This window comes from Thamnophis sirtalis, unplaced genomic scaffold (genome assembly GCF_051295495.1).
Source record: "Thamnophis sirtalis isolate CommonGarterSnake01/CBP01778 unplaced genomic scaffold, rThaSir2_p1.2 scaffold_3, whole genome shotgun sequence".
Lineage (NCBI taxonomy): Eukaryota > Metazoa > Chordata > Lepidosauria > Squamata > Natricidae > Thamnophis > Thamnophis sirtalis.
Window position 1 is genome coordinate 73,568,882 of NW_028261383.1, and position 27,968 is coordinate 73,596,849.

Sequence of the window (27,968 nt, forward strand, 5' to 3'; positions counted from 1 at the left end):
AACCTTTATTTGTCATTTTTGCAGATTTCACTTTTGTTTTTTTCTGCTTGGAACTTTAGTCCCACCTAGTGGCCCATTTCTACATTCATGAAGTTTCAGGTTTCATTGTTTAGTTTCCAATTTGAGCCAAATACTGTCTTTCCTGATAGACTAATCAATCTGTATTCTGATAGAAATATTGTTTTGTATACTCTTTTTACCCCTAAAAAATCTTAGCAATAGTCTTAACATTTCAAGTTTTCCCTGGTCTTTCAATTGTTTTAAAACATTCTTAAATTAAATTCCTATTCAGCTTTTTAGGATGTATTTTATATTTTTTCTAAGTTGTTCTAAGTTCTAAGCTGCTAATTAACTTTTCTTCTATTTTGGGATAGTTTTACTCTTTCAAACTTGTTGTTTAAAGGACCTTTTTAAACTGTCAAATAATTATGTGGGTAGTCCTCAGGTTATGACAGCAATTGGACTGGAATTTCCATAGCTAGACAATGAGATCATAAAGCAAAACATTATGCGACCGCATCACTTAGCAATGACAATCCCTGCAGTTCTTGTTGCAGTAATTAAATGATGATTGTGAGTCATTAAGGAAGCACCTCCTCACAACCTCTTGTTCGCTTTCAACAATGAAAGTCAGTGGGGAAGCTCGTAAGAAGTTTCAAGTCCCAGGTGATCAGCTGGCAAGTCAAGTGGCTGCTGCTGGGTGGGAGCGGGAATGAGGGAGTATGTGGTTGGCCAGTGCAGTGGGGCTTGGGGGGCTACTTCCACGCGGAAGAGAGAGTGTGAATGGCAGGGGGGAACAGCACCAGTGTTGCAGATTAGTTTGAAGGAGAACAGAAGGGGCCAGAGCCTGTCCAAAATCGGACAAGAGGTGGAACAGATTCATTGGTCTGGCTTACATTGTTGTTTGTAAACATTAAGTTATGGCTTGGGATCAGAGGGTTGCTCCCAGTTTGGCCCGGATTGGACGAACTAGTAGTAGCATTGGTGTGAGGCTCCGCCCACCCACCCAGATGCTTCTGCGCATACGCAGAAGCATTGCAGAAGCTCATGCATGAGAGAACAGGTAGTAAGAAAATTAAAAACCTACCACTGCTTGGGATGTTATTGAATCCTGCAACTGTGGCTTATTCAAAAACCACAGCTTATTTCAATGACTAAATCCATTCTCAAAGGCAACCATTCAAACTGTTTTGTTAGAAAACAGTTTATAACAACGCCAGAAATAATGATCATAGATAGAAATGTAAGTGAGCACAAAGCAGAAATACTTTGTAGGTGGAGAATTGTGTTAGTCTAAGGTGGCAAAACTTCAGAAAGTGTCTGGCATCATCTTTTCTAACAAGCCAACTTTATTAAAGGATATACATTTTCTTTCTAATGTTAATTGAAAGGGTACAAGAAAATGGAAGCACTATGCCTGGGAAATCTCAGAAATATGTCAACAAACTTACTAGCAATTCCCCCCACCCTTTCTACTTAATCTATTGCTTTGTCCTACATGAAGGCAGAAGCCCAATTTTCCAAAACTCTGTCTGTCTTAAATCTGCCATTCAGCAAGCTATTTGGAGCTTTCTTGGGAATAAACAATTTTGGAGTAGCTTTCATAGCAGCTGGCTTCCAGTAGCAGCCGGAATTATTTTGAGAAAGGGTGGGAGAGAAGGAAAGCAACTTAATCTGGGTTTTGTTTCAAGGGCAAATGGGTGAGTATTTTAGGCAGGTTAGAGCCTGCCTTTTCCCCGCATGATCAATCCTTGACCCTGTTGGGTAATTGTAACCTATTTCTAAGATTTTGTAATTGATTTGCAGACCAACAAATATTTGGTTTTCTGTCTGAGCTTCTGATTTATATTTTACCAAAGTCATTGCGAGAGTCACTGCCTAATCTTGTGCATTCCTCCTAATGTGCTCTAGTCTTTGATCATGGGGAGACATCTGCTATTTTATATTCTTCTGGCAACAATTCCTGTGGTTGGATCCTATGATTTTTTAATAAATAATATCAGGAACATCAAGGTAAGTGCAGAGAAAAGCAGATATGTTTTTATTCACTCATTTATTTGTTTATTAGACTTACATCCCACCAGCATCAAATTGCTCTCAGTGACTTATTGATATTAAAACCACATGAGTTATGCATGCATTGTTTTGATGTTGAATTGCTAGCAAAAGTCTCTAGTTGCAACTTCTTCCAGTTTTAAGTGTATATTTTTATTCCTTCTGACACACAAATATGAAAAAAAATTCAAGATATGATCCTAAAATAATAACGGTTGGAAAAGTCCTTGGAAGTCTTGTAGTCCCACTCCACCCTGTACCATTTAAGACAAATGGTTGTCCAATCTCTTCTTAAAAACATCCAGTGTTGGAGCACCGACAACTTCTGGAGGCAAGTCAGTCCAATGATTAATTGTTCTATCAGGAAATTTCTCCCTAGTTCTAGACTGCTTCTCTCTTTGAATGGTTTCCATTCCATTCCAATAGCATATTCTTATCCAAATGAAGACGGTTTGAGTTATGGTTTGGGCTCTGAGGATTTCTTTGCATTCCATCTGAGCTTACTGAATATATGATGGAGAAGTAGGCAGTAGAAGCCACGCTATACTAATTGCCTCATTCATGACATTCCTTCTGTTGGTCTCACTTGCTTATTTAGATCTATTATGTATTTAATGCTCCCTTATTTTCCTGGATTCTGGAAAGTGAAAAATCTGGTGCTGTAAATTACTGTTTTTGAAATTGCAGTATTAGAAATCCAATTCTTTCCTGTTTCCAAAGTTTGTCCTAAACACAGTTAATGCTACAGCTTCCAATGTACTATACTGCATAATAATACCCTATTTTGGTATTACACACACACACACACACACACATACACACACACACACACGATGTAACAAAACAGATCTATGTATAAAAAACAATCCTATGTGATCTTAGGTTATACTAGTTTCTTTTTATATATTGTTTTATTGAACTGCACTTCTGTACTGGATTACATGGCACTTAGCATCGCAGTGCAATTATTCATGAGTGATCAATCTCTACATGCCTATCAGTAACAAAACAAAAAAAGTGAGGAAACTGCTAATTTATTAATGAAACAAATAGAATGGCAAATGGTGTTTTTTCATATTCTGGAGTGCAGAAATCCTAATTTATAGGGAAAGAGTTTAGCTGCCATTATTCCCATATCTATTGAGCCATGGTAGTAAAGTGGTTAGAATGCAATACTACAGACTACTTCTGCTGACTGCCTGTTTCCAGCAGTTCGGCAGTTCAAATCTCATCAGGCTCAAGGTTGACTCAGCCTTCCACCCTTCCAAGGTCACTAAAATGACGACCCAGATTGTTGGGGGCAATATGCTGACTCTGTAAATCACTTAGAGAAGGCTGTAAAAGCACTGTGAAGCGGCATATAAATCTAAGTGTAATTGCTATCTTTCAGTTTGAACAGATTAGAGTTTTTTAGAGGGAAGTTACATAATGCCATGAAATCATATCATATGAATTATATGTTGAGGATATAGAATTATATGTTGGGAACCAAACTACACTTCTTTAACTCATAATTTTATCTTTATATAGCCGATTAAAAAAAAGCAGAAGGGACAGGGGGTGGAAGACATTGGGGCAGATACAGGTCTTGAACTTTATATCTGTGGCCTGGAGTCATCCCACTCCTGTTATGGCCCTACTCCTAATATTTGTAGTGAAAGAAACATATCTATAAGGGCTTTTATCCAGAGGAATTAGAAAGGAAAGGCAATTAGAATTGGGACTTTAGTGAAAGCAGAATGATAAAAACCCTTCTCTCCTACACAATGATACTGATCTGTCCTATAGCATGTCAATGCCCAAATTCAGACTGCTTTTTGTATTGCCAGAAGTCCAAATGTTCCAGGGCATTGAACCTCATTCCTCTGCCAATATCTTAAGGGCAATCTGCAGCTAGGACAATGGGATATGTGTAGCAGTGGGGTTTTCTCTATTATCCCTCCTCATGACTGCATGGAAGCAATGGAGAGGCCTCAGAAAGAGTTAACATAACATAAATGTGTTAGTCATTAAATTTGATTCACAATGAATAATAATCATAGTAGTAATATATTTACAAATAAATAATAAATAATAATAATATTTTTATTACCTTTTTCCATTACAGAAGAGAAATGTTGCAGATACTGTGAGTATTTTTCTTATTTATGAGCCTTGTGCTGGAAAACCTTTCAACCTATTGCACTGATTTTGAGTTGAACTGCAGTGTTCATATATATGCTCTGTGTTGGGTTGCCTTTGTATTCAGTCCAGACATTGCAGATACTGAAAGCTGCTGCATGTTTAAAAGCTGCGGACATTAGCAAAATGGCTTCCAGTTTCACCTTGCAAGGCTGTTAGAGTTTTGTTTCATGCGTTAGGTGAAAAATTTATGCATAAGCTGGAACTGGCTCCAAGCTCCGTATCAAAAGATTCTACGTGATTTCCTTTCATTAAGCTTGTATATACGGTAAGAACTATCCACCATGAAAATCAGTCTGCTGCATATTCAAAGATCAGATTGTAATACCTTGATATTGAGTTGCTCTTACTAGTACCGTGTTTTCCCAAAAATACGACCTACCCTGAAAAGAAGCTCCAGTCAGGTTTTTATGTGTGCACCTAATATAAGCCCTACCCAAAAATAAGCCCTAGGGAAGGGGGTGGGCATGGCCAGCATAGGAAGCAGCAAGTGCATGCGGGTCGATGGTGTCTGGTAGCAGCCATAGCCCATCAGATCCCCTGCCTTCTGCTCTGCGCAACCCCACAGTGTGCTGATCAAGGCACCGATGGGTTACAGATGCTGCCAGATACTGTTGGTCCTCGTGCACTTTCCAGCTGTTGTGTGTGAACCAGGGGTGGGGTGTCCAGCCAGGCTGATCACCCTGAAATCACATTTCCCTGAAAATAAGCCCTAGTGCTTATTTTGGGGCCCAAAAGAAAATAAGTCGGGGAAACATGGTATATGCATTTATGCATCTACAGTATTTATATATATTAATCAAATATTATGTTTGTTGTGATAAAATGGAAAGTCTAATGATAGCACTGTTAGTCTTTTTTGAATGTGAGTAAATATTGAGAAATTCGATACATAACTATTGTTTTTTCTACTTCTTATTGTGCCATTAAAACTTGAACTTCTGTTTAAATTATACAAATCTTCTCAATTTGAAACTAGTTAATGTCTTTCACTAACTCATCAAGTAAATGCTCATTTTCCAGAATACAGATGGCATCGATATCCAAAGCATGAACATTAATTCCCATATTACCTCTCGATTTGCTCATAATGTCATCACCAGTCGAGCCATCAACCTTGGCAATGCATCTAAGGAAGCCTTCTTTGATGTGGACCTCCCAAAGACAGCATTCATCACAAACTTCACCATGTATGTAAATCTATTTTCCCAAGCAACTGAGTTATGAACAGACATTCAGTTTGACCTTCACGGAGTTATTGCCCTAGGTGAAAACATATTTGGCCCTATAGTAGAAATTAAGAGGAAGGGTGCACCTTTGTTTTCAACTTTCAAATATTTGAACTAGCTCAGTTTTGGAAATAAATAGTCCTTGGCTAGTCTCAATTCGCAAAGAGCCTACTCTGCCTGCCTGCCTATCAAATCTATACGCCAGCCATCTCACTGTAGAAATGATTCTGGGCAGTATACAATAAAAGAGACCTTAACCCCTCCCAAAAATCTACACAAAAATACAGTGTTAAAAAGAGGAAAAGATAATTTTATGTATCCCCATCAAATGGAATGGGTTTTGTTCATTCCTAGGGTTCTGACTGATTACATGTCTAGTAGTAACTGCATTATTCTTTCATACTGTTGTAGAATAGGGAAGATTAATCTGCGACCTCCAGATTATTTCACTTCAATTCCCAGTAGCCCAAGTCCAAACTACAGTGAGCTGTAGTTTAACTTTTGGGGTTGGCGACAAACTTCCCAGCCATCTAAGAGACACTCCCTTGGAATAACAAATTCACTATTTAAAAATAAAAATATAATCATATTTTTATTCTATTTGGCTAAAGAGGGTATCAAAAAATGTTTTAAATAAGTCATTGTCTAACTGGTTTCTTTTCTTGATTTTGTGGTTTAAAAAAAAAGGCCAACTGCTGTTTCTTTCTGGGTGCTGTCTAAAAATGCCAATGGTTGACCATGGTCTAAGGCAGGGGTGTCAAACCTGATTTCATTGAGGGCCGCATTGGGGTTCTATTCAGTCTTGGGGATCCGGGGTGGGCATGGCCAGCTCAATATGACTCATCAAGGTTCCGTTTTTGGCTGCGATGGCTTCCTGCAGCCCTCTGCCAGCAACAATGGAGTCTGGGTAGGGCTACAAGAGGACATCACAGCTGAAATCAGAGCCTGGGAGTGCTGCGTGTGGCCTCCTGATCTCCATTTTTGCTGGCAGAGGCACCATAGGCTTGTCCTTCGCTCTTTTCACGGCAGCTCTGTGGGCCAGATCTAAGCACCCTGTGGGCCAGATCTGGCCAGAGAGCCTTGAGTTTGACACCCCTGGTCTAAGGTATTTGTAGAGGGCATACCTGAGTACCAACCTAAGGGCTTCTCTTTTTCAGGATATCAATCAATTTGATAATGCCAATTTTCTTCACAATTGTCCTGCATTTAATTGCAATTGTCTAATCCTTAAGACAATTACGACAGAAATGTTTTTCATTTGAACTAGCTCAGGAATACAGGGATATGTAAAGAAATTTGATGAGTTGAAAAGAGAAAGACCAAAAATATTTTTATGCATAGAATATGTTTTTCTTTCCTAGGACAATTAATGGTGTGGTGTATCCAGGAACTATAAAGGAAAAAGAAGCTGCTCAAAAGCAGTATCAACAAGCAGTTTCAAGAGGACAGACAGCTGGTCTAGTAAAGTGAGTTTTTTAAAAAAATTCTGGTAATTTATTTCAGGATGACAAAAAAGAGAGGGAAATGTATGGATTTGTACACACAGAACCCAATACCTTGGAGGAAGAGTTGACTTTTGTGCAGTTATTTCAGCAAATTGCTAGTGGACAAGAATAGGTATGTTCAATACTACTTCTAAGTCCAGATTGTGCATTCAATGGAGCCAACATACCAGGGGTGAGTTTCTCGCCCCGTTCCAACCAGTTCGGTTGGAACGGGGTCGGCGGCGTCCTCGTGCATGTGCGCAGTGCATGCATGCGTACTAGCATCTGTGCGATGCTCCAGCTGCTCCTGGAGGATCGCGCAGGCGCTGTATGCGTTCTGCACATGCGTGGAAGTGCAGAACTCATCAAAACCAGGTAAGAAACGCGGGCGGGCGGGTGGACCCTTCGGCGTTCCCGGAAGTTACTTATTTCTGGGTTCGCCGACCAACCGGTTCACGGGGACCGCCACGAACCACCTGAAACCCACCCCTGCAACATACACAAGAACTGCACTGCATACCAGCATCAAAAAATACCATTTTGGATGAGAAAGGATGAGAAAGTTTACAACTATTTGCATTTTTACAGGGAGGAGAATTTATTAGGTGTCTTTTCTTTTCTTTTCTTTTCTTTTCTTTTCTTTTCTTTTCTTTTCTTTTCTTTTCTTTTCAGCATCCAGCCAGGGTGGATTTTTTCTATATTAAATATTTTGATGGTTACTTTGACTTTGTACTTCTTTGCACACATTTTCTTTCTTTCTTTCTTTCTTTCTTTCTTTCTTTCTTTCTTTCTTTCTTTCTTTCTTGTTATTGTTGGATGTATGTTTTATCTGTTGTTTTTTTTCTGTGTCGTATTTTATTCCCATTGATAAAACATAATAAATAAATATTAAAATAAATATCATTTTGGAGCGTATGTAGGAACTCCATTTCTCACAAATTGACATTTTTGTTTAATTTCACTGATGTTTAACTATTTGAAACATTCCTTTAAATAAAAATACTCTAAAATGCATTTTATTTTAATGCAATAGCATGTATGCTCAATTGAAAAACTGGGCCTTTCTAGGGCTTCGGGGAGGAAGACAGAAAAATTCACCGTTTCAGTAAATATTGCAGCATCCAGTGAAGTGGTTTTTGAGTTGGCCTTTGAGGAGCTGCTGAAGCGAAGATTTGGCCATTATGAGATGTTCATAAAAGTCAACCCAAAACAACTTGTCAAGAACTTTGAGGTAATGTACTTCTGAAATTACACATTCATGGTGTTAAGTTTTTCCAGAATGGATTTAAATGAGTGTTAGTACACATTTTATCATTGTCATAACTATGCATTTATGCTACTTAAGATGATAGTAAGAACAGATAGTAACTGTTTTTCTCAAGACTCAAAGGAAGATTTAGAAACTAGCATTAGTATGGGGCCTTCTTTGGAGGCTTCTTCCTGAATTTGTCAGTGAATTTGTCAGTGACAGCATGATTCAAATTCACATTTCAGATTGAGGTCAACATCTTTGAACCCCAGGGCATCAGTTATCTGGAAGCTGAAGGTTCATTCATCACCAATGACTTGTTACCAGTTTTACAGAAGTCGTTTTCAGGAAAAAAGGTATACTAGACAGCAATCTTAAGACCAAAATGAGTTTATTTTTTAATAACAAAATATGACGTTTCAACATTGGTTTATTTTATTACTTAAAGGATTACCACCGCTGCTCATCTGATGTGTAACAACTCTGTATGACTCACAAAACTAAATAATAAAACTAACCACCAAAAAGCCAAAATGAATCCCAGCATCCTGATTAATGCTTCCTAACCCATTAATAGACAAAGGGGTTCCATCCTCACTTCATCTCAGTTCTTGGAGAAAGAGCCAGCTCTTTTCTGGTTTTTGGAAAGCTTTGAAAAACAAGGGGGAACAGCCAGATTTTATCAGGAAGGCTGTTCCCCACAACAGGAGCTACAATAGAAAAAGGGTGCTTTCTAGGACCCGCTAGGAAGTTAAGGGAATATAGTAAGGAAATAATATATTCATTGGACATGAGAAACCAATAATTAATTTGGAAATACAAAGTAGTCCCACAGTTCCCAAACTGCGTACCACAGTGCCTGTGAACTCTCAATGATGCTGTGGGATTGTTTTACTACTTAATAATCTTGCAGTAGAGTAAACCTGACAAGGAAACCAAAGCCATGTGTTACTTTTACTGTAAAGCTTTAGTAAACGTGCTAGTCTGAATACACTTCCCCACTCCTTACCTTTATTTTAGCATGAATTAAGGAGGACTTGTCTGAAATGGTTAATCATGTTACCTTCTTGACCGGGGCACAAGCCCCTTTTATCTGACTGTTGCTTTAGTAGTGCTATGGTGCACTTTGGGAACCTCCAAGGTGCTGTGAAACAATTACTGAGACACTTAAGGACACCTTGAAGAGAGAAGATTTGGGAACCTTTGAACTAGACAGTTATCTGAAGGAATAGCATAGGGTTTGGTTGCATGCTTTGAAGGTTTAGATTGTTTCATATTCAAGATGTTAATTTTTCTGTGAAGCAGGTATCTATATTTATAGATTCTCACTGAACCTAGATTGCCTATGCGATCTGTTTGTTAAACTTATGTTTGTGCATTTATGGGGGTGCATGTGTATCAGTGGTGGGTTCCGGATCCCGCTGCAACTGGTACGGTGCAATGGGGCCTGGCATCCACCACATGAATGCATGCAGTGCGTGCACACACATGTGCAGTGCGCACATGCATCCTTATCTCTTGTGACCTCTTTGTGAGCCTCTGTGATGCTCCAGCTGCTCAGCGGAGCGTTGCACAGGGGCGATGCGCTCCGTGCGCGGAAGCGCAGAAGAGGTCAAATACAGGTAAGGAGCTCAGGCAGATGGGTGGGCCCTCCAGAGCACCATACCAGAACAGTAGCCAATGCTCTGGGCAGGCACTGGTAAGCCCGTACCAGGGCATATCGCCTGCAACCCACCACATTGTGTTTTCAGGGCCAAATTTCTTTCAAGCCAACTCTGGATCAACAGCGGACCTGTGTAGACTGTCTAACAACACTACTGAATGGAGATTTTATTGTGAAGTATGATGTGAACAGAGAAGCTACAGGTAACCTACAGGTAAGCAGAACTTAATTAAATGGGTGTGCAAATTGCATCTTATAGAAATTTCACTTCATATAACTTTTGCCTTCTTATTACTTTCAGATCGTCAATGGATACTTTGTACACTTTTTTGCACCAAAAAATATTTTACATTTGCCTAAGAATATTGTTTTTATCATTGATGTCAGCATCTCCATGAGGGGACGTAAACTAGAACAGGTAACTCCATATTCTAAAGTCAGTTTCAAGGACAACTAATGCTTCAATTAGCAGAAAGTTTCTCTCAGTTTGCCTTGCTACTTTCCTTTGCTAGAACTCTTGCATCCCAATTATGATGGTCAGGACCATGTGATTTAATACTGGTCCCTTTTCAGCATGCATAGCACAACGAGCAAAAGGAGGACTTCAATCACACAGCACTGCCCTCATATCACCATTTTTATCCTCCTCCAACAACTCACATCAAACATCACGATTGAAGGGAAAAGGCAATAGCAATAGCAATAGCAGTTAGACTTATATACTGCTTCATAGGGCTTTCAGCCCTCTCTAAGCGGTTTACAGAGTCAGCATATTGCCCCCAACAACAATCCGGGTCCTCATTTTACCCACCTCGGAAGGATGGAAGGCTGAGTCAACCCTGAGCCGGTGAGATTTGAACCGCCGAACTGCAGAACTAGCAGTCAGCTGAAATAGCCTGCAGTGCTGCATTTAACCACTGCGCCACCTCGGCTTAGCAAGGGCTAAGCAGCAGTCAGACTGCTGTTGAGACAGACTATAGTCCGACTGCATTTTAACATGGAACTCTTGTTTGCCTCTTATGCCAGCTTATATGGAAGTTCTCAATCAGTGGTGGGATTCAAAAAAAAATTCAAATTGTTTTTATTAAACATTTTAATCTTTAAAAACAGAAAAAAAACAACAACTAAAGAGTCTCTCTCCACCCTTATGCAGAGAAAGCTGGCCTTTACTGACATATTTGCCTTTTTTTGAAAGTTGGGAATCCCTTACTGGCTTTTAAAATGTTTTCACCCATAATAATATGAAGTCATTAATGTTCCTTTGGCTAGAACTTTCATAAACCCTGTGCCTGCAGCAGAATTAAAGAGATGCAGTTTGATATATATCAGGTCTGTTAGGAAGAGCTTCAAGAGAGGTTATGAGTGGCTACTTCAGAAAAAGCACCAAGGACAGCCAAAGGGGAAGGCTCAGGGGCAATCTGGTATTCCAAAATGGTTTGAGACTAAGCCCCATCAGCATGGTCAATAGCAAGGAACCATGGGATGGGTAATCCAGAATATTTCTGCAGAACCAAACTGCCTAATCTTGCCAGTGACGTGCGGTCAGCTTTATGGCTGGTGAGGTACTTTTTAGACTTGTGGACTTCAACTCCCAGAATTCCACAGCCAGGCATGCTCAGTTCCGATTTAAAGCAACAGCATTTTTCCCCCTTGCAAAATAAGTTTTCCCATTTTTTTCTTCTCCCTCCCCCTCCTTCCTCCCTCTCTCCCTCCCTCCCCCCTCTCTCAAACAGACACACACACAGAGAGAAATTGGATCCCTCTCTCACTCACACACTCACTCTCAAACAAACACAAACACAGAAGTTGGATTGGATATATTTTCCAAAGGCTTGAAAACAGCACCTCTGCCATAACCCCCCCTTCCCCTGCTGCCTTCTGATCCGGAACCTTTGATTGCAGGTGAATCACGTTGTAATCAGTGAAGCTGGGCTTATGTACTTTTATCCAGGGCTGTGTGTCTCTTTGTGTGTGTGTGTGTGTGTGTGTGTGTGTGTGTGTGTGTGGTTCTGCAAGAGCTCTGAGTCAGAGTGAGCTAGTTGCTCCCAGAGAACTCTAAAAAGCCTCTAAAAATGCCCTCTACAGGAGGCGAGAGAACACGTGCCTCCTTTGCATACGAAATTTTTTGCTTGTTAACCCTTGCTTAACTCTTAAAAGGCAAAAAATTGCTTATGCACAGGAGGCCCCTATTTCTCTGGCCTCCTCCTATAGTTAACACTAAGCACTGTTCCAAGTCACTGTGAATCTGGTAGCAACTACCTTGGCTTTAATTATTTTTAAAAAATTCTTTAAAATTCTTTCCTTTTCCTCATAACTGGTGAGGCCACGCCTCCCCTGCCTCTAGTGACTGTACATCCCTGAATCTTGCTATGAATCCAGCTATAAACTGTATCCTGGTATATTCAGCTTTTCCATAATCAATTGTACCTCTGTATATAACCATACTGAGTTCCTATATGAATGAAAATAATTGCAAGAAGTAACCAAGTTGAACTTCTATATCTGTATTAAAGTTCTTGCTTTAACCATGGTTCTAATGTTTAATTTTAGACAAGAGAAGCACTGCTAAAAATATTAGAAGATATAAAAGAAGAGGATTACATAAATTTCGTACTGTTCGGGAATGACGTACACAAATGGAAAGACACCTTAATCAAAGCCACTCCCGAGAACTTGGCAGAAGCAAGACGTTATGTTCAGCAGATTGATATAGCTGGATGTATGTTTCATAGGGAAATGGGCTGCGTTTGTTTAATTGTAGTAACTAACAGCATTTGCAGTTTCTTTACTGCACAGTAGCATATAAATTATAAACATTAACATTCCAGCAAGGGAAGAAAACAGTGGGAGGACCAATTGTCAGGGGATAGAATAACATTGACCTGTCTTTCATTATTTATTTATTTTTATGCATCTGTATCCTGAGTATCATTCAAAAAAGTAGATGTCTAACAACAATCACCCCCTCTTTATTGTGAATAATCCAATTGATGTTATCTAAAACAGTGTGGACTTCAACTCTCACAGTTCCCAAGCCAGCAGGGAGTGAGTTGAAGACCACACATCTTAAAGTTGCTAAGTTGAGAATCATTAATATAAAAACTTGATAAGATTCACTGTGGGAAGAAATGCAAGGTCTTTTTAAAAAAACCTGCCTAAGGGTATAAAATGAACAAATGGAGACACAAACAATGCTGAATATTTTACAGCAGGGATGTCAAACTCAATTTCATTGAGGGCCGCATCAGGGTTTTGTTTGACCTAGAGAGGGGGGCGAGGGGTGGCCAGGGGGAATGGCCAACTCGATGTTACTCATTGAGGCTCTGTTTTCAGCTGCAGAAGCCTCCTGCAGCCTTCTGCCAGCAAAAATGAAGTTCCCCATTGCCTTTGCTGGCAGAGAGCTGTAGGAGGCCATCGTGGCTGAAAATGGACCTTGGCAGGGCTGGGCATGACCCTCCAGAGTTCCGTTTTTACTGGCAGAGGCACCAGTGGCTGGTCCTTCACTGTTTCAAGGGTGGCCCTGTGGCCAAATCTAAGCGCCTTGAGTTTGACAGTCCTGTTTTACACGATCACCTATAATTTTATGATTGAGAGTCTGCATGGCAAAAGATTTTGCCTCATAATGGCTGCTGAAGGAAAAGGCTCTGTTGCAATAGCATCCATAGGCCAACTGGTGACATCCACAATGTCATTCCACGAGCTGTCTCCCTTTTAGTTTTTTTGTGTCAAATATAAAAAGAGGGAGTCTTGCGTCAGTGCATTGCTGATTTTGTTACACTGATTCTCCTTGTCTGCCCTACCACTCCCAGCTCCCTGGCCCATTAGTCTCATTCATTTTCCAATTCCTCCTGATATAAATGCACATATCTTTAATGTATTTCTGTGTGTGACTGTATATCAAAGTCTTACATAAAATCAGACAGCTGTACCTTGGAGTGGAGTATAGGTTTGACTAGATGAGTTAATAGTTCGCCAGGGTTTCACAGAATCTTTTGAACTATCACAGATTCTAACCAAAGATTAAATAAAAAATACCAAGCAGATGCTCTACTGCAGGGTTTTGTAAGATGTAATACTGCATGAGCTCAACCATAGCTTTGACATGCCCTCATTCCTTAGATATAAACAGTTTGAAGAAAAAAAAATACAATTTTAAAGAACAGATATGGCACACAGAGAAAGGAAAGAGCAATGATTTTTATTATGGGAGCCCAGTTGCTGGTAGAACGCTATAATATTCTTTTTCATTATATAAACATGTAAATACAAGTGCAAATGTGTGGAGATACAGTAATACAGAATATGGAATAACAGAGTTAGCAGGGACTTTGGAGGTATTCTAGTCCAATCTTCTGCTCAAGCAGAAAATCCTATACCTTTCCAGACAAATGACTGTCCAATCTCCAGTGATGGAGTTCCGACAATGTCTGGAGACAAGTCATTCCCCTCATTAATTGTTCTCACTGTCAGGAAATTCTAATTCTATGTTGGATCTCTCCTTGATAAGTTTCCATCCGTTAGTTCCTGTTCTGCCTTGAGGTGCTTTGGAGAATAAGTTGACCCCCACCCCCACCCCTCTGTGTCAAACTTTTAGGTGTCTATTTTTAACTTGTGCACTTTTGTTCCAGGGACAAATCTTAATGGTGGCTTAATGGCCGGTATTGAACAGCTGAATGAGGCTCACAAAAATGGTTATTTGCCTGAAAGAAGTGCTTCCTTAATTATTATGTTAACAGACGGCAGACCCACTAAAGGTAATTTTCTTGGCAGGCAAGCGTGGCATAATACTATGGAAGTAGCTTTGGGTTTCATAGTTTAGTCTTACATAAATTAATCTCTGCATCTGATATATATATATATATATATATATATATATATATATATATATATATATATATATATATATATATATATATATATATATATATATATATATATATATATATATATATATATATAGAGAGAGAGAGAGAGAGAGAGAGAGAGAGAGAGAGAGAGAGAGAGAGAGAGAGAGAGAGAGAGAGAGAGAGAGAGAGAGAGAGAGAGATAGAGATAGAGATAGAGATAGAGATAGATAGATAGATAGATAGATAGATAGATATAGATATAGATATAGATATAGATATAGATATAGATATAGATATACATATACATATACATATACATATACATATACATATACATATACATATACATATACATATACATATACATATAGACATAGATGATATAGATAGATAGATAGATAGATAGATAGATAGATAGATAGATAGATAGATAGATAGATAGATATAGATATAGATATAGATATAGATATAGATATAGATATAGATATAGATATAGATATAGATATAGATATAGATATAGATATAGATATAGATATAGATATAGATATAGATATAGATATAGATAGATATAGATATAGATATAGATATAGATATAGATATAGATATAGATATAGATATAGATATAGATATAGATATAGATGATATACACTATTTAACACTAATCATATTAACCGATTAATAATCAACACTAACCTATTTAACACTAATCATCATGTATTTGACAATGATTTATACAGTGGTAAACACATTATGCAACTATTTAGGAACTTTGAAGAGAATTTCACCTTAATCAAGAATAAACCATTCGACCATGCTTAGAGTCCCTTTATTCTTCTGGCTTCAATGAGCTGGAACATGTAATAAATCCTTCAGTAAGCCATCATTTCTCATTTTATCAAACCCAGGAATCTATAGATAATGCCTGGGTTCACAGACTATGCTAAGCTATGGTTTACTAAACTCCCACTTGTTGAATACATCACAGTTAGCTGGATTTACATAACCAGGACCAAATTACTTTATGGATTAGTTTGATGTGTTACCCCAGCCAAGCCAATGAACACACTTTGAACAAACTAGGTTATAACGTCAACTTTAAACTATACTTGCATTGTAGCTTCTCCATTGTAAAGTCATTGCACAAAACTATTGCCCCCAAAAAATGGTTCCTGGTTGCTGCATGCATTCATATAAAGGGAAAAATAATTCTGATCTCAACTCACTTATCAAAATACAGTGTGCTGCTTTGTTAATACGAACCACAAGTATATATTAACTGAATCAGGACAGAAAACTGCCTGTCCTGAGCGGCAAATATGATTTCAAAATCAAGCCATGTTCAAAATTCATACAAAGCTGAGTTTTTATTACTTGGGGTATTATAAATGAAACAGGAACAACAAAAATGTATTTTTCAAAAATTATGTTAACTTTTTGTGTGTTTTCCTGTAGGAGAATTAAACACAGACACAATTTTACAAAATGTTAGAAATGCAATTCAAGGAAAATATCCTTTATATAATCTTGGGTTTGGCTATGATCTGGACTACGGATCTTTAGAAAAGATGGCATCAGAGAACAATGGGTTGGCTCGGCGTATCTATGAAGATTCTGATTCTGCTCTGCAGCTGCAGGTTTAAATGATAAAACATTCATTCAACTTTGATATAAAATAATAGATAAAGATAGTCATTATATAATTGCTTTATTTTTAAGTCTATAAAAAAATTAAGTTCCGCAGTAACATCCTTTTCTAGATGATCATGGCTTGGGAGATGGACAGGTCAGTCAAATAGGTCACACAAGGAATTTTCCAGTGCAATAACATAAATATTGGTGGAAGGGAGCTTTCATGTAGCCTCAAATTGCAATGCCCCAGGACATATTATATGGGCTTGTTTTGATAGCTGAGCAAGTCTTATCTTCTTCCCTGGGAGCCAGTGACTTTCATCTTAACAGCCACCTCCACAGCTACTAAGGATAGTTACATTGCAAATATATCTTTTTGGAGTTATTTATTTATATCCCACCTTTATTTCTTTTATAAACAACTCGACTTTATAAACACTACTCCTTCCTCCTCCTATTTTCCCCACAACAACAAACCCAGCCAGCTTTCATGACTAGAACTCATCGTGTCCTGGTTTCCATGCCAGTATCTCAACCCCTATACCAGGGGTGGGTTTCTCGCCCCGTTCCAACCGGTTCGGTTGGAACGGGGCCGACGGCGTCCTCATGCACGCGTGCAGTGCACGCATGCGTACTAGTGCCTGTGCGATGCTCCAGCTGCTCCTGGAGGATCGCGCAGGCGCTGTATGCGTTCTGCGCATGCGTGGAAGCGCAGAACTCATCAAAACCGGGTAAGAAACGCGGGCGGGCGGGTGGATCCTTTGGCGTTCCCGGAAGTTACTTACTTCCGGGTTCACTGACCAACCGGTTCGCGGGGACCGCCGCGAATCACCTGAAACCCACCCCTGCCCTACACCAAGCTGGCTCCTTAGTAAATAATGGAATTTAATGGGGCACCGGTGCCTTCTACAGACTGTCAAGCTGAACTTTTACTGATAATTGAGTCAAGGTGTTTCTATATTTGCTTTTTTTTTAAAAAAAAAACAACATTCTCTTTGATTTCCCTTTAGGGCTTTTATGATGAAGTGGCCAATCCTTTACTTACTGAAGTGGAGTTACATTACCCTGAAAATGCCATCTCCGATCTGACTCAAAATCATTTTAAGCACTATTATGACGGTTCTGAAATTGTTGTGGCTGGACGCATCATAGACGATGATCTCAACAGTATTACTGCAGATGTGAACGCTCATGGGGTAAATACAGGATTGGATCCTCCTCCACTCACAGGGAGGGGAAGGAGAGCAGCCCCATCTCTATATAATGGTTCCCTATTTAAGAAGATGATATAAATGGGAACTTGTCCTTCAAAGCACAACAACTTATCTATTAAAACAGGGCTCACCAACCCCAACTCTGTGGACCAGCAGTGGTCCATGGCATGCCAGAAACTGGGCTACACAAACAAGAGAAGCTCCATCCACAGAAAGCTGACAGCATGCGAAACCATACCCCTTCTGGTCAATGGAAAAATGGAACCAGTCCTTGGTGCCCAAAAGGTTGGGGGGTGGCGCTGTATTAAAACATAGTCTGAGGAGTAATTTTGGTACTTTCCATATCTGGCATCTAATAAGTAGAAAGTGTACAGTATATGTGCCAGAGTCTCTCTCTGTGTACATAGGAGACTTAAATGAACATTTGCTTCTGGATCTTTCAGAGACCTAAAAGTATTAGTTAAATTGGGGTGGCTATACAGCCACATTTATGGCCAATTCCAGGGTCCCACAGTTCACAATGGCTTTGCCTATCTATACAAAACCATACCCAACAAGTACTATTGGTTCGCTTGCTGACCATTTGCTTAGCAACCATGGATTTGCTTAATGGCCACTGCAAAAAAGGTAAAATTAGTTGGTCCAACCATTTTATGACCATCGTGACTTACAACTGTGAAGTCCAAGTTCCCTTACTGTCATATGTTGAGGACTACCTATAGATGCTATGACTGCTGCACAGTAAACTATTACTATAAATGTAAACAATCTGAATTGCTGTCATACAAATGAATCAGTAAAAGAAAGCTTTTCTTTTAAAAATTTCTAACAGGCTGAAGATGATCTAACTTTCTCTGAAGAATCAGATATTAATCGAACAGCCAAAGCTTTTGAAGATCAGCAATACATATTTGGGCATTACATTGAGAAACTTTGGGCTTATTTAACCATTCAACAGCTTTTGGAAAAACGGTAATGAAGGATATTTTCCTCATGATACATTAGTTTAGAAATTTTATAGAAATATCCAACGAAGTAGTAATCCTATGGGTAATTACCTGGACATAAGCCCCATTAAACACAGTGTGTTTGCATCTGTCACATTGATTTGTAGAATTTCTAAACCACATGTTCATTGTTAAAAAACAATATCAGACGGAAACATTTAAAAACACAATTTATGATAAAATTTAAAAGAATAAAGGATTTAACTAAATAACCCCCTCCTAAAACCCCATAGAAAAAACAAAACAGCTCAATATGTAGTGGAACTATAATTATAGCATTATAAATAATGCAATACTATTTTCATTTGTTCTAAAATTTTATTAAAACATTGTGCAGCTTGAATCCAAAATGGCTCTGTGTGGCTTGCATAATTAAAACACAACAGAAAACAATTAAAAAGAGAGAATTAAAAAGAAATGCCTTTCGTGTCAGTATCAGAATTTTATACCAACAGCCTTTTAAATGTAATTAACAGCGCAAACTCTACATTGGTGTATCAAGCTATGAAAGTATTGTACAACTAACTAAGATATTAGGTGGCAGGTGCCTTCCAATAAAGTAATCATTCTTGTCTTCAATTTCAGACTCTACAAAATGTTCATAAATGACATGCTCAGGATATGATGGAAACAGTCATTTCCATTTACTTTTCCCCAGTATTTAGTTGTCAAAGTATTACTGTATTTGAACATAGAGTTTTGGTTACTATTATAGATATCAGTCATTTTTTGTTCATGTATTGCATCCTTTAAAAAGAAAAAAGAAAGAAGGCCTTTATGGCACTGGCTCTAAATACATCTAGTGGTCAGTAATATATTAGGTGTTGTTCCGTCATCTAGGAATTCAGCAAAGGGTGATGAGAAGACTAATCTTACTGCCAAAGCCCTGGAGATGTCTCTGAAGTATAAGTTTGTGACTCCTCTGACATCCATGGTGGTCACAAAGCCAGAAGACAATATTGATACAGCTGCAATTGCTGACAAGCCACTTGAAGGTACCCATACTTACTAACTTTTATAATGTCACCAATAAAGGACATAAGTGATATTGTCACACATATGAAATAGCTGTATATTTACATGTGGAGATAGTCTAAAGCACTCCAGTGAAGCAGCCACATAAGCTTGGGAAAGAATGCTATTGTTTTATTGATCCAGAAAGTGATGCTTTTATGGGCATCTCCCTCTCTCTCTCCCTCTCCCTCTCTCTCTCTCTCTCTCTCTCTCTCTCCCTCCCTCCCTCCCTCCCTCCCTCCCTCCCACCTCACAGGGTTGCTGTTGTGAAGAAAACAGGAGGAAGAAGGAGTATTACCACCTGTGTTATTTATAAAAATAATAAAGGTGGTAGAAAAAAAATTAAATTCTCTTTCCTTCTTTTTACATCTTACTTCTGTCTTTTTAACAAAACATCTCTTTCCATCATGGCACTTCCATTTCTTCTTAACCCATTAATTCCTCCATATGTTTCTTTGATGACTTGATCTGCAGTCATTTTTTTACTACATAATTTCTGCTCATTCATCCACACCTTAGTTTCATACACACCTTCCCTGCATTACTCATCATCTGTCCAGAAGATCAGGTTACCTTTATTCTGAACATTAAATTTTCCTCTTTCTCTTCTAGTTCATCCTCTTCTCCATCTACCTGCCCTTTGCCATTTCATTGTCTTATATTCCAAATTGCCAGAATCTAAGGTCTACAGATCTTGATTACTGTCATCCTTCATGATTTGGACAATTAAAGATTTAATATCCTACAATATGTTTTAGCAAGGTAGAGAAGATATAGATTAGTAGCTTAATCATAACCTAGCAGCAACACACTTGCTAATGGCATGGAAAATGCTGGTCAGTTGTGGTAAATTCGGCCAGTGTGAAACTAAAGTCTGGTGTTCTCTCAAGCATGTTTATGTTGTTCAATGCAAGTTAGGTTCTCCAATCCATAATAATGGTTCTTTCACAAGCCAGCATTCTATTGACCACAATCTATGAACAAGAGATCCATGCGATGCTTGGGATATGTCAAAGCAATAGAAAAAAATATTTGTAGCTCAGGGTTGAACTGTGGAGTCCTTGGTGCTCTCAGAGCATGGATATTTTTTTTTTTTGGCAGATATTTCATTACCCAATTAGGTAACATCTTCAGGGCTAGAAAAGGGTGGGGTTTGCTCTCTGTTTATACACAGTAGCTACCCTGTCAGTGTTAGTGGGACTGTTGTTTATTCTTGATAGTTCCTTGATAGTATATTGGAGTTGGTAGTTCCTTGCTTTCCCTTTGTTTCCCACTCCAAGCACCAAAGATTCCAGAGGGACAAGTGTTTATTTCACAGTCCTATAAAGATGTCATAAATCTTTATAGGACTGTAAATCATAAATGCTCTTGCAGTTATGCAAAGTAGCATGTTATTAATAATGTCATTCTTTTTTTGTTTTTCACCTTTTTATGTCTTGTTGGAACAGCTGAGGGTAAGTTTGACTTTCATTTTAATTTTTAACTTTAATTTTTTTAAAAAATAATTAAGGAAAATAACTAAATGGTATTTGGGGTTCATTGCTGCCAATGGTATAGATCTCAGGGCTTGTCTGTTGTATGTCAAAGCTGGCCATGTGAATGGACAAATATTTGGTCTGGATGATGAATGTTTGTAGGAATTGGCTACATTCATTAGAATGACATAAGTAGCATTGGGGCAATAATGTATCACAAGCTCCACATTTTCATATATCCATGGGACATTATAACACGTATGACAAAGAATGGGCTATTATATGCAATGCAGTGAGGTTGCTAATTCTGTGAAGTATGTGGAATGGCTAGAAGAATCATACTGAGAAATTGGAAAAGTAATTTTATTTCAGATTTTAATAAATGGTTATGTGTGGAAATGTGTGACCTATCTACTTTGGAAAGATAATTTTCTACTGATCAAAGCAATATGTTATACTATGGCAGCAATTTTGTGAAATTTTACAATAATATTTTGTGTTGATTATATTAATGTATTTATTAGTAAACCAGTGACTTTTGCTAACATGTGACATGTAAGCATTTATCCCCTTTTTTCTCTTTGCTGGTTAGGATTGGGTTTTTCCCCTCTTAATTTCTCCCATTTTTCTTTTGGTTTCTATTTTTTTAAGTGTAAAATTGTTTTGTTAATTGTCTAGATTAAGTGTGTAAAATTAAAATTAAAAAAATGCTCCTTTTCTCTATAATATATTTAGAATACATTTGAAAAAGTAATTGAAGGAACTGATTTAAATGCTGGCAGATTTTCTGGATATTTTGATCCTTCAGAAATTCATCTGTAGAAATTCCTAAGAACAAAATAATACTTCAGAAAAGTGGGGATTTGGAGTACTTTTCCTTATTCACATTAATGTAATTCTTTGTATATCTTTCATTTGCAGCTACTCGACAATGTAAGTGACAATTATATATTTCTGAACTACCTCGTTTCATTAAAAAGGAATTGGATAAAATTGTTCTGTGACATTGCTTCTGAACTGATGGAAAATACTGCTATGCAATATTTAAAAAAAACCACAGATACACATTATTTTCCTTGTTTCAGTTTGCATAATAATCAATTTGCTTGTGAAACTGAAAAATGTATGGCTTTTTTCAGTTGGGTTTTATTGTTTTGCAGTAAAAGAATAGTTATACACTGCTCCAAAATCTCTAGTGAGAAATGGCATATAAAGAAATGTTATAGATAGATAGATAGATGATAGATAGATAGATGATAGATAGATAGATAGATAGATAGATAGATAGATAGATAGATAGATAGATAGATAGATAGATGATAGTTATATAGATAGATATAACCACTTAGAGTCTCCAAGAGAATCTCCATCAATTTGTCTTTTGACAATAAGCATTTTAAAGCTATTTAGTGCCATGACCATCTATGCCAGGGGTGTCAAACCCAAGGCCCACGGGCCGCATCTGGCCCACACAATGCTTAAATCTGTCCCATGGGGCCAATCTGGAAATATCAAATGACAAATACCCACTGCCTCTGCCAGCCAAAACGGGCCATAGGGTGTGTGTATGTGCCCCCACTCAGCCCGTTTTTGGTTTCCACAGTCTCCAGTAGCACCGTGGGGCCTGTTTTTGGACAGAGGAGTGCTTCTGGAGGCTGGGGAGTACTGTGGAAAGAAAGAAGGGGAGAAGCGCATCTTGAGCCTGTGTCAAATGTCCATTATGACTATGCCCACCCCAGGCCATGCTCACCCCCACCTACTATGACCAAGCCCACCCCCAGCCACCCCACTCCCTATCCATCCAAGGTCAAACATAACCCTGATGTGTCCCTCAATGAAATCGAATTTGACACCCCTGATCTATGGAATGTCCTTTTACTCAGAATCTGGCTTCTTTACAGGCATAAATCTAAGTTATTATTGTGTTCAGTGTAGCTACCTCTAAAGTGGGCTGCTTCCCATTGGGGAAATCTTATAAAAGAACATGACTAAATCTGCATTGACATACTTCAGGATAATCCTTCAAGCAGTTGAAATAAACTGCCTTAATAAAAGCAACTCACTGAAAAGCAATGTCAGGGTTGTTTTTTTTTTGAGGGAAATGTTGATATATGGACTGTCCATGCTCATTACTGCCTGCAGAATATTCTCTTGGAAATGATTGTTAAAATCAGGATGAAAACTGAGATAAAATTCCAGTACTCCTTAAAGTGGGTAAAAAAACCAGCTATCCTATTTTCAATTGTGTAACCCTTTTCCCTTTTTACCCCTATGCAGTAGTACCAGCATCTTCTTATCCATCGTATTCCTCCTCAACCCCTAGTCACAGGTACACAAGTGGTAAGTTTCATTTAATATCCTTTTTTTGGTAAATAGAAAGGAGAAAAGCGTAATATCTAAAGTCTGCTGGTAAACACTTTATATTGTGATTATTTTACCATAAAACACATTAGTAATATATATGGGTTCCATCCAGTGGGGGGGGGGTGTTCAAATAATTTAACAACCGGTTCACCCAGGGTCATGTTGGCTGTCATGTTCCATTCCCATCCAGTTCCACTGCACATGTGGGACAAGCCTCCTGCGATGGCCATCCTGACCCTGGTTGTTAAATTACGCCCCTCCCTCCTTATTAAAGGGCGCTGCACTGTGCTGCAATGGAGAAATGGGCAACAGAGCACCCAGCACAAGGGAAGGAGGAGGAGCAGGGAGAAGAAAGAGGGAAAGTGGCCTTCTCCTTCCCTCGCAGCGGCCGCTCCATTGCCCATTTTTTTCCATTGCAGCACAGCGCAGAGCCCAGGATTCACTTTGATAGCTGGATGGGTGGGTGGATAATATAACAACCAGTTTACCTGAACTGGTGCAAACCAGCTGAATCCCACCACTGGTCCCATCTAATTTGGAGGTTTGGGACTATGCTAAAAGAGTAGCCTATAAACCCCTTTTTCATAGGTTAAATCCTTTTTGTTTCTAGTTTTCTATAACCGTGGTTTGCCATGCCATGAAACCTGGAAAATAATAATTTAGTCAGCATGACTGAAAATCCTGTCTTGCCAAACCATTTGCAAGCAGTCCTCGATTAGCAATGGCAACTGGGATTGGAATTTCCATCGCTGAGTGATGCAACAGTAAAGTGCAACATGGTGTGACTGCATCGCTTAGCAACAGCAACCCCGGCAATCTCTACTGCCATCATTAAGCAAGGATCACAGGTCCTTAAGTGAGTTCCAGGTGACTTGCAAATAGGCCAACAGGCAGGTAAGATGTAGTGCATGGTGCAAGCATAGCAGTTCAGGAATGGCTGCTGCCAGGCAGTAAAGGATGCGAGTGATTTACTAGAGTGACTTGCAACCTTCCCTGTCAATTTCCACATTGACTTTGCTTGTGGGGAGCCAGCAGAGAAGGTTGCAAAAGGCAAACATATGATCATGGGAAACTGCAACCCCTTGAAAGTGTGAACCAGTTGTCAAGTGCCCAAGTCACAGTCACGTGACTGTGGGAGTGCTGTGATGGCTGGAACTTCGAAGACCGGTAGCACGTAAGTCTTCTTTTTCAGTACCATTGTAACTTTGAAGAGTCACTTAAAGAATGACTGGTAATGAAGAAGTATCTCTATAGCTATGTCATCATCTCATTCAAAACGTTAATCAGATGGTTCATCAATTACAGCAAACACTGGTTAGAAAAATCTGGGGTATGGACAAGAGAATTTCTGTACAAAAGAAGATTAGTAGGTGAATCTAAATCTAAAACTCCACGGCAAACTTTATATGAAAATATTTCCATCACATATTCGCATTGCACTCGTGTCAGAAGCACCGAGACGTTTCTGGGTTGAAAAGATTAGTTGGGGGACATCCAATTGGAGGCTTCTTTCATGTCCCTGGCAAGAGCTGGACGGAAGGATGGGAGCTCACAAAATGTTGCTACCTTCAACACAAATTGAGTGGCACACTTAAAGTATCATCATACTGAAATTATTATAGTATGTGAAACAAATTCATAGGAGATATAATTTAGCCATAGAATTTCAATAAAATGGCTTTGGAATTAAACCTCAAATGTGCAAATCTTAACAAACAGTGATGTAAAAGTCATAATGCAATCTGTTTGGCTTTAGAGTCTTGTGTGAATGTAATTGGATTAAAAGCAACATAGTCATTGTGTACTGTCTATCATGGCTTATAACAGTGAGATGTACTTAGCTATCTGGGACTTATGCAACCAGTAGTGGTTAAAACAAACCATGACTGACTACAATGCCAATCAAACACCTGAGTTCAGACTCTTTTTTGAATATGTTGATGACATTAATGATAAAAGGGGCAAAATATATCATAAGGCATAATTCTATAGAAGGCTTTGTATGAGAATCAAAGATCAAGTGGCCCATTTCTCTTTGCAGTTGATGGCGATCCACATTTCATCATAGACATCCCAGAAAAAGATGATCATCTTTGCTTTAACATTTATGAAGATCCAGGGAAAATTTTAAACTTAATCAGTGATCCTAGTACAGGTAAGTTGAAATGATCCTGCCAAGGCACAGGTTTCTTAGTTCATCTGCTGCTGTTCATTAGCTCAGATATTTGTGTATTTTTTGATTTAATCAATTAGAAAACACAGTGCATCCAAGACAGTTACAAAACAGCTGAACTAACACTATGGCCTGATGCCTGGAGGAAAGAGCCATATTTTCACAGCTTTACAAAATAGTAGAAAGACTGGGGCCACCCAAATCTTTAAGGAGGGGGCAGGGTGGAAGATGCCTTTCCATAGAATGAGTTTGTAACAGAGAAAGAACTGAACTGAAAAGGGCAAATTTATTGTTATAATGATTTTGCAGGGCATAAAATATATTATTTCATTGCACTAATATATTTCTATAGCTATTGAAAACTGCTTGATAATCCTTTAATTGTATTTATCTATAGAATAAAATCAAATTGCTTTCCGCTGAAATAAACCTAGAAAGGGTATCTCTTCTTCATCCTTTCTTAAAGGCATTACTGTCAATGGACAGCTAATTGGATATAAGCAGAGCAGGAATGATGTCCAGCCACAGAACAGTTATATCGGTAGACTTGGGATTCTCAATGAAGAACTGAATTTAAAGCTTGAAGTGACTCCTGAGAGAATCATTCTGCACAATGGCACAAAGCAGATGACATTCACATGGTTGGATGAAGTTACCTTACTATATCCTACGTAAGAGCCCAAATCACATTTAAAAGTAAAGTGGACTTGAGTCAAGAAACTCAAAGAAGGATGCTGACCCATCAAAGTGTTTTATTTTATTATTAAATTGATGTTTATTGTGCTCTTGCAGACGAGGGCAGTATCATGGTCTGATTCCTGTTTTAACCGCACAACAAGAATATAGAGCTATGTTGAAAGATAACAACTGATCTGAACTTTAGCCATGGTTAAACAGATATTTGGAGCCTTGGTATCTGAATATGCTTGATAATTGTACTAATTCCATGAGACAATCTCTCTTTCTCTCTCTCTTCCTTTCCCTCCCCCCACTTCTGTGTGTGTGAGAGAGTGGGGAGGGGGGAGAGGTTAGACAATGTTGCTATCTCTCACTAGTCCAGGAAATAAAGTTTAGAAAAGGACAAAAACACTATGGTAGGAATTGGTAAAAAAGGGACAGTAACAGTACACATAAAAGATTTAAAAACATGAAATGAATGTTTAATGTATTAGTATCCCCTTAGAAATAAGCCCTGTTGAATTCAATAGAATCTACTCCAAAACATGTACAGAATCAGGGTTATGTTTTTCATTCAGAAGTATACTTTCTAACTGATGTTAATTTTCCCTGTAGTGCTAATTGTTCTTTGAGAAAATCCTGTTTCATAGGATATATTTTTTTGTCCTCTCTCCATAAGGAAGATGTTGGAAAAGCCTTGCAAAGCTTCTTTGTGATAGTGTGGTTAAATTGATAATTCAATAGTTCTGCTTGTCTCAATGATAAAAATGGCTTGGGTTGCCTGCTTAAATTACCATCGTATTGACCCGTTTTTATCATGTTTTCTCATCCAAACTAGTCTGACCTTGAAAATTATCCGAAAGAAGAGTGTGGAAGTATCTATGGGAGAAGGAGCAACCTTTGTAATAATTTTACATCAAACATGGCGAAGAAATCCAAAACATGGAGATTTTCTAGGGTTCTATGCACTGGATAGCCATAGACTGTCTGAACAAACCCATGGTTTATTAGGTAGGAATCTGTGCAACATTTTTGATGTGCAGAAGTTAAAACGATTTGTTCATTCTATTTAAACCTGAAAGGCTCTGATAATTGAAGCTTCTTTCCATAAAAATATTGTGCTTTCAAAGATGAAAAGTAGCAAGCAACTGTTTTATTATTAATATACAAGAATAAGTCTTGGATTTCTTGATGTAATATAATTATTTTTCCTTTTTGGTAACGCTTTCATAAGGTTTTTAAAATATATATATTGATTTCTTTTGTACACTGGGAAAAGAGGATTTAAATATATTTCTTGACTAGTTTCATGTATGTAGATATCCAAAGAGTTGATCTTATTCCATAGAAAAGCTTCCAGGATGAAAGATGAATATCTCTCTTATTGCTTTATATTACAACCATCCTTTGAACAATGATATTACACGGGCATTGCAAAATGAGAGCTACAATGTCCTATTTTTTTTTACAAAAAATAAAATAAAATATGAGGTGGGAGGAAAGGAGGAAAAGTATGAGATGGCAAGGTGTGTATCAGAAAGTAGTGTTATTGTTTTCAATCCCTTTTATTTGAAATGAATGGCAGCAATAAAGTTAGAAGCTTGGCATCAGGAAGGGCATCGGGCCAATAAACATTCAGCTCCATCTAGTCTGTCTGATTCTACTAGAAATTAAAGGATTACAGGATCATAATAAGGGAGGGTTCT

The 27,968-nt window shown here is 38.3% G+C and overlaps 1 protein-coding gene across 1 annotated transcript in view; it reads left to right on the top strand.

Annotated features, from left to right (window-relative positions):
* Positions 1–1,846: 1,846 nt before the first annotated feature.
* The window catches only part of LOC106552675 (inter-alpha-trypsin inhibitor heavy chain H3), a 28,570-nt gene continuing 2,448 nt past the window's right edge, over positions 1,847–27,968 (top strand). Inside the window, exons 1-18 of the mRNA XM_087709165.1 lie at positions 1,847–2,013; positions 4,163–4,183; positions 5,260–5,426; positions 6,827–6,931; positions 8,018–8,180; positions 8,444–8,554; positions 9,950–10,075; positions 10,163–10,279; positions 12,412–12,580; positions 14,490–14,615; positions 16,161–16,342; positions 17,348–17,533; positions 18,384–18,523; positions 19,399–19,553; positions 23,602–23,651; positions 25,419–25,566; positions 26,051–26,255; positions 27,101–27,273. Coding sequence (XP_087565291.1) covers positions 1,921–2,013; positions 4,163–4,183; positions 5,260–5,426; positions 6,827–6,931; positions 8,018–8,180; positions 8,444–8,554; positions 9,950–10,075; positions 10,163–10,279; positions 12,412–12,580; positions 14,490–14,615; positions 16,161–16,342; positions 17,348–17,533; positions 18,384–18,523; positions 19,399–19,553; positions 23,602–23,651; positions 25,419–25,566; positions 26,051–26,255; positions 27,101–27,273 — 2,437 coding nt within the window. The 5' untranslated portion in view covers positions 1,847–1,920. The remainder of the gene's footprint in view (positions 2,014–4,162; positions 4,184–5,259; positions 5,427–6,826; positions 6,932–8,017; positions 8,181–8,443; positions 8,555–9,949; positions 10,076–10,162; positions 10,280–12,411; positions 12,581–14,489; positions 14,616–16,160; positions 16,343–17,347; positions 17,534–18,383; positions 18,524–19,398; positions 19,554–23,601; positions 23,652–25,418; positions 25,567–26,050; positions 26,256–27,100; positions 27,274–27,968) is intronic.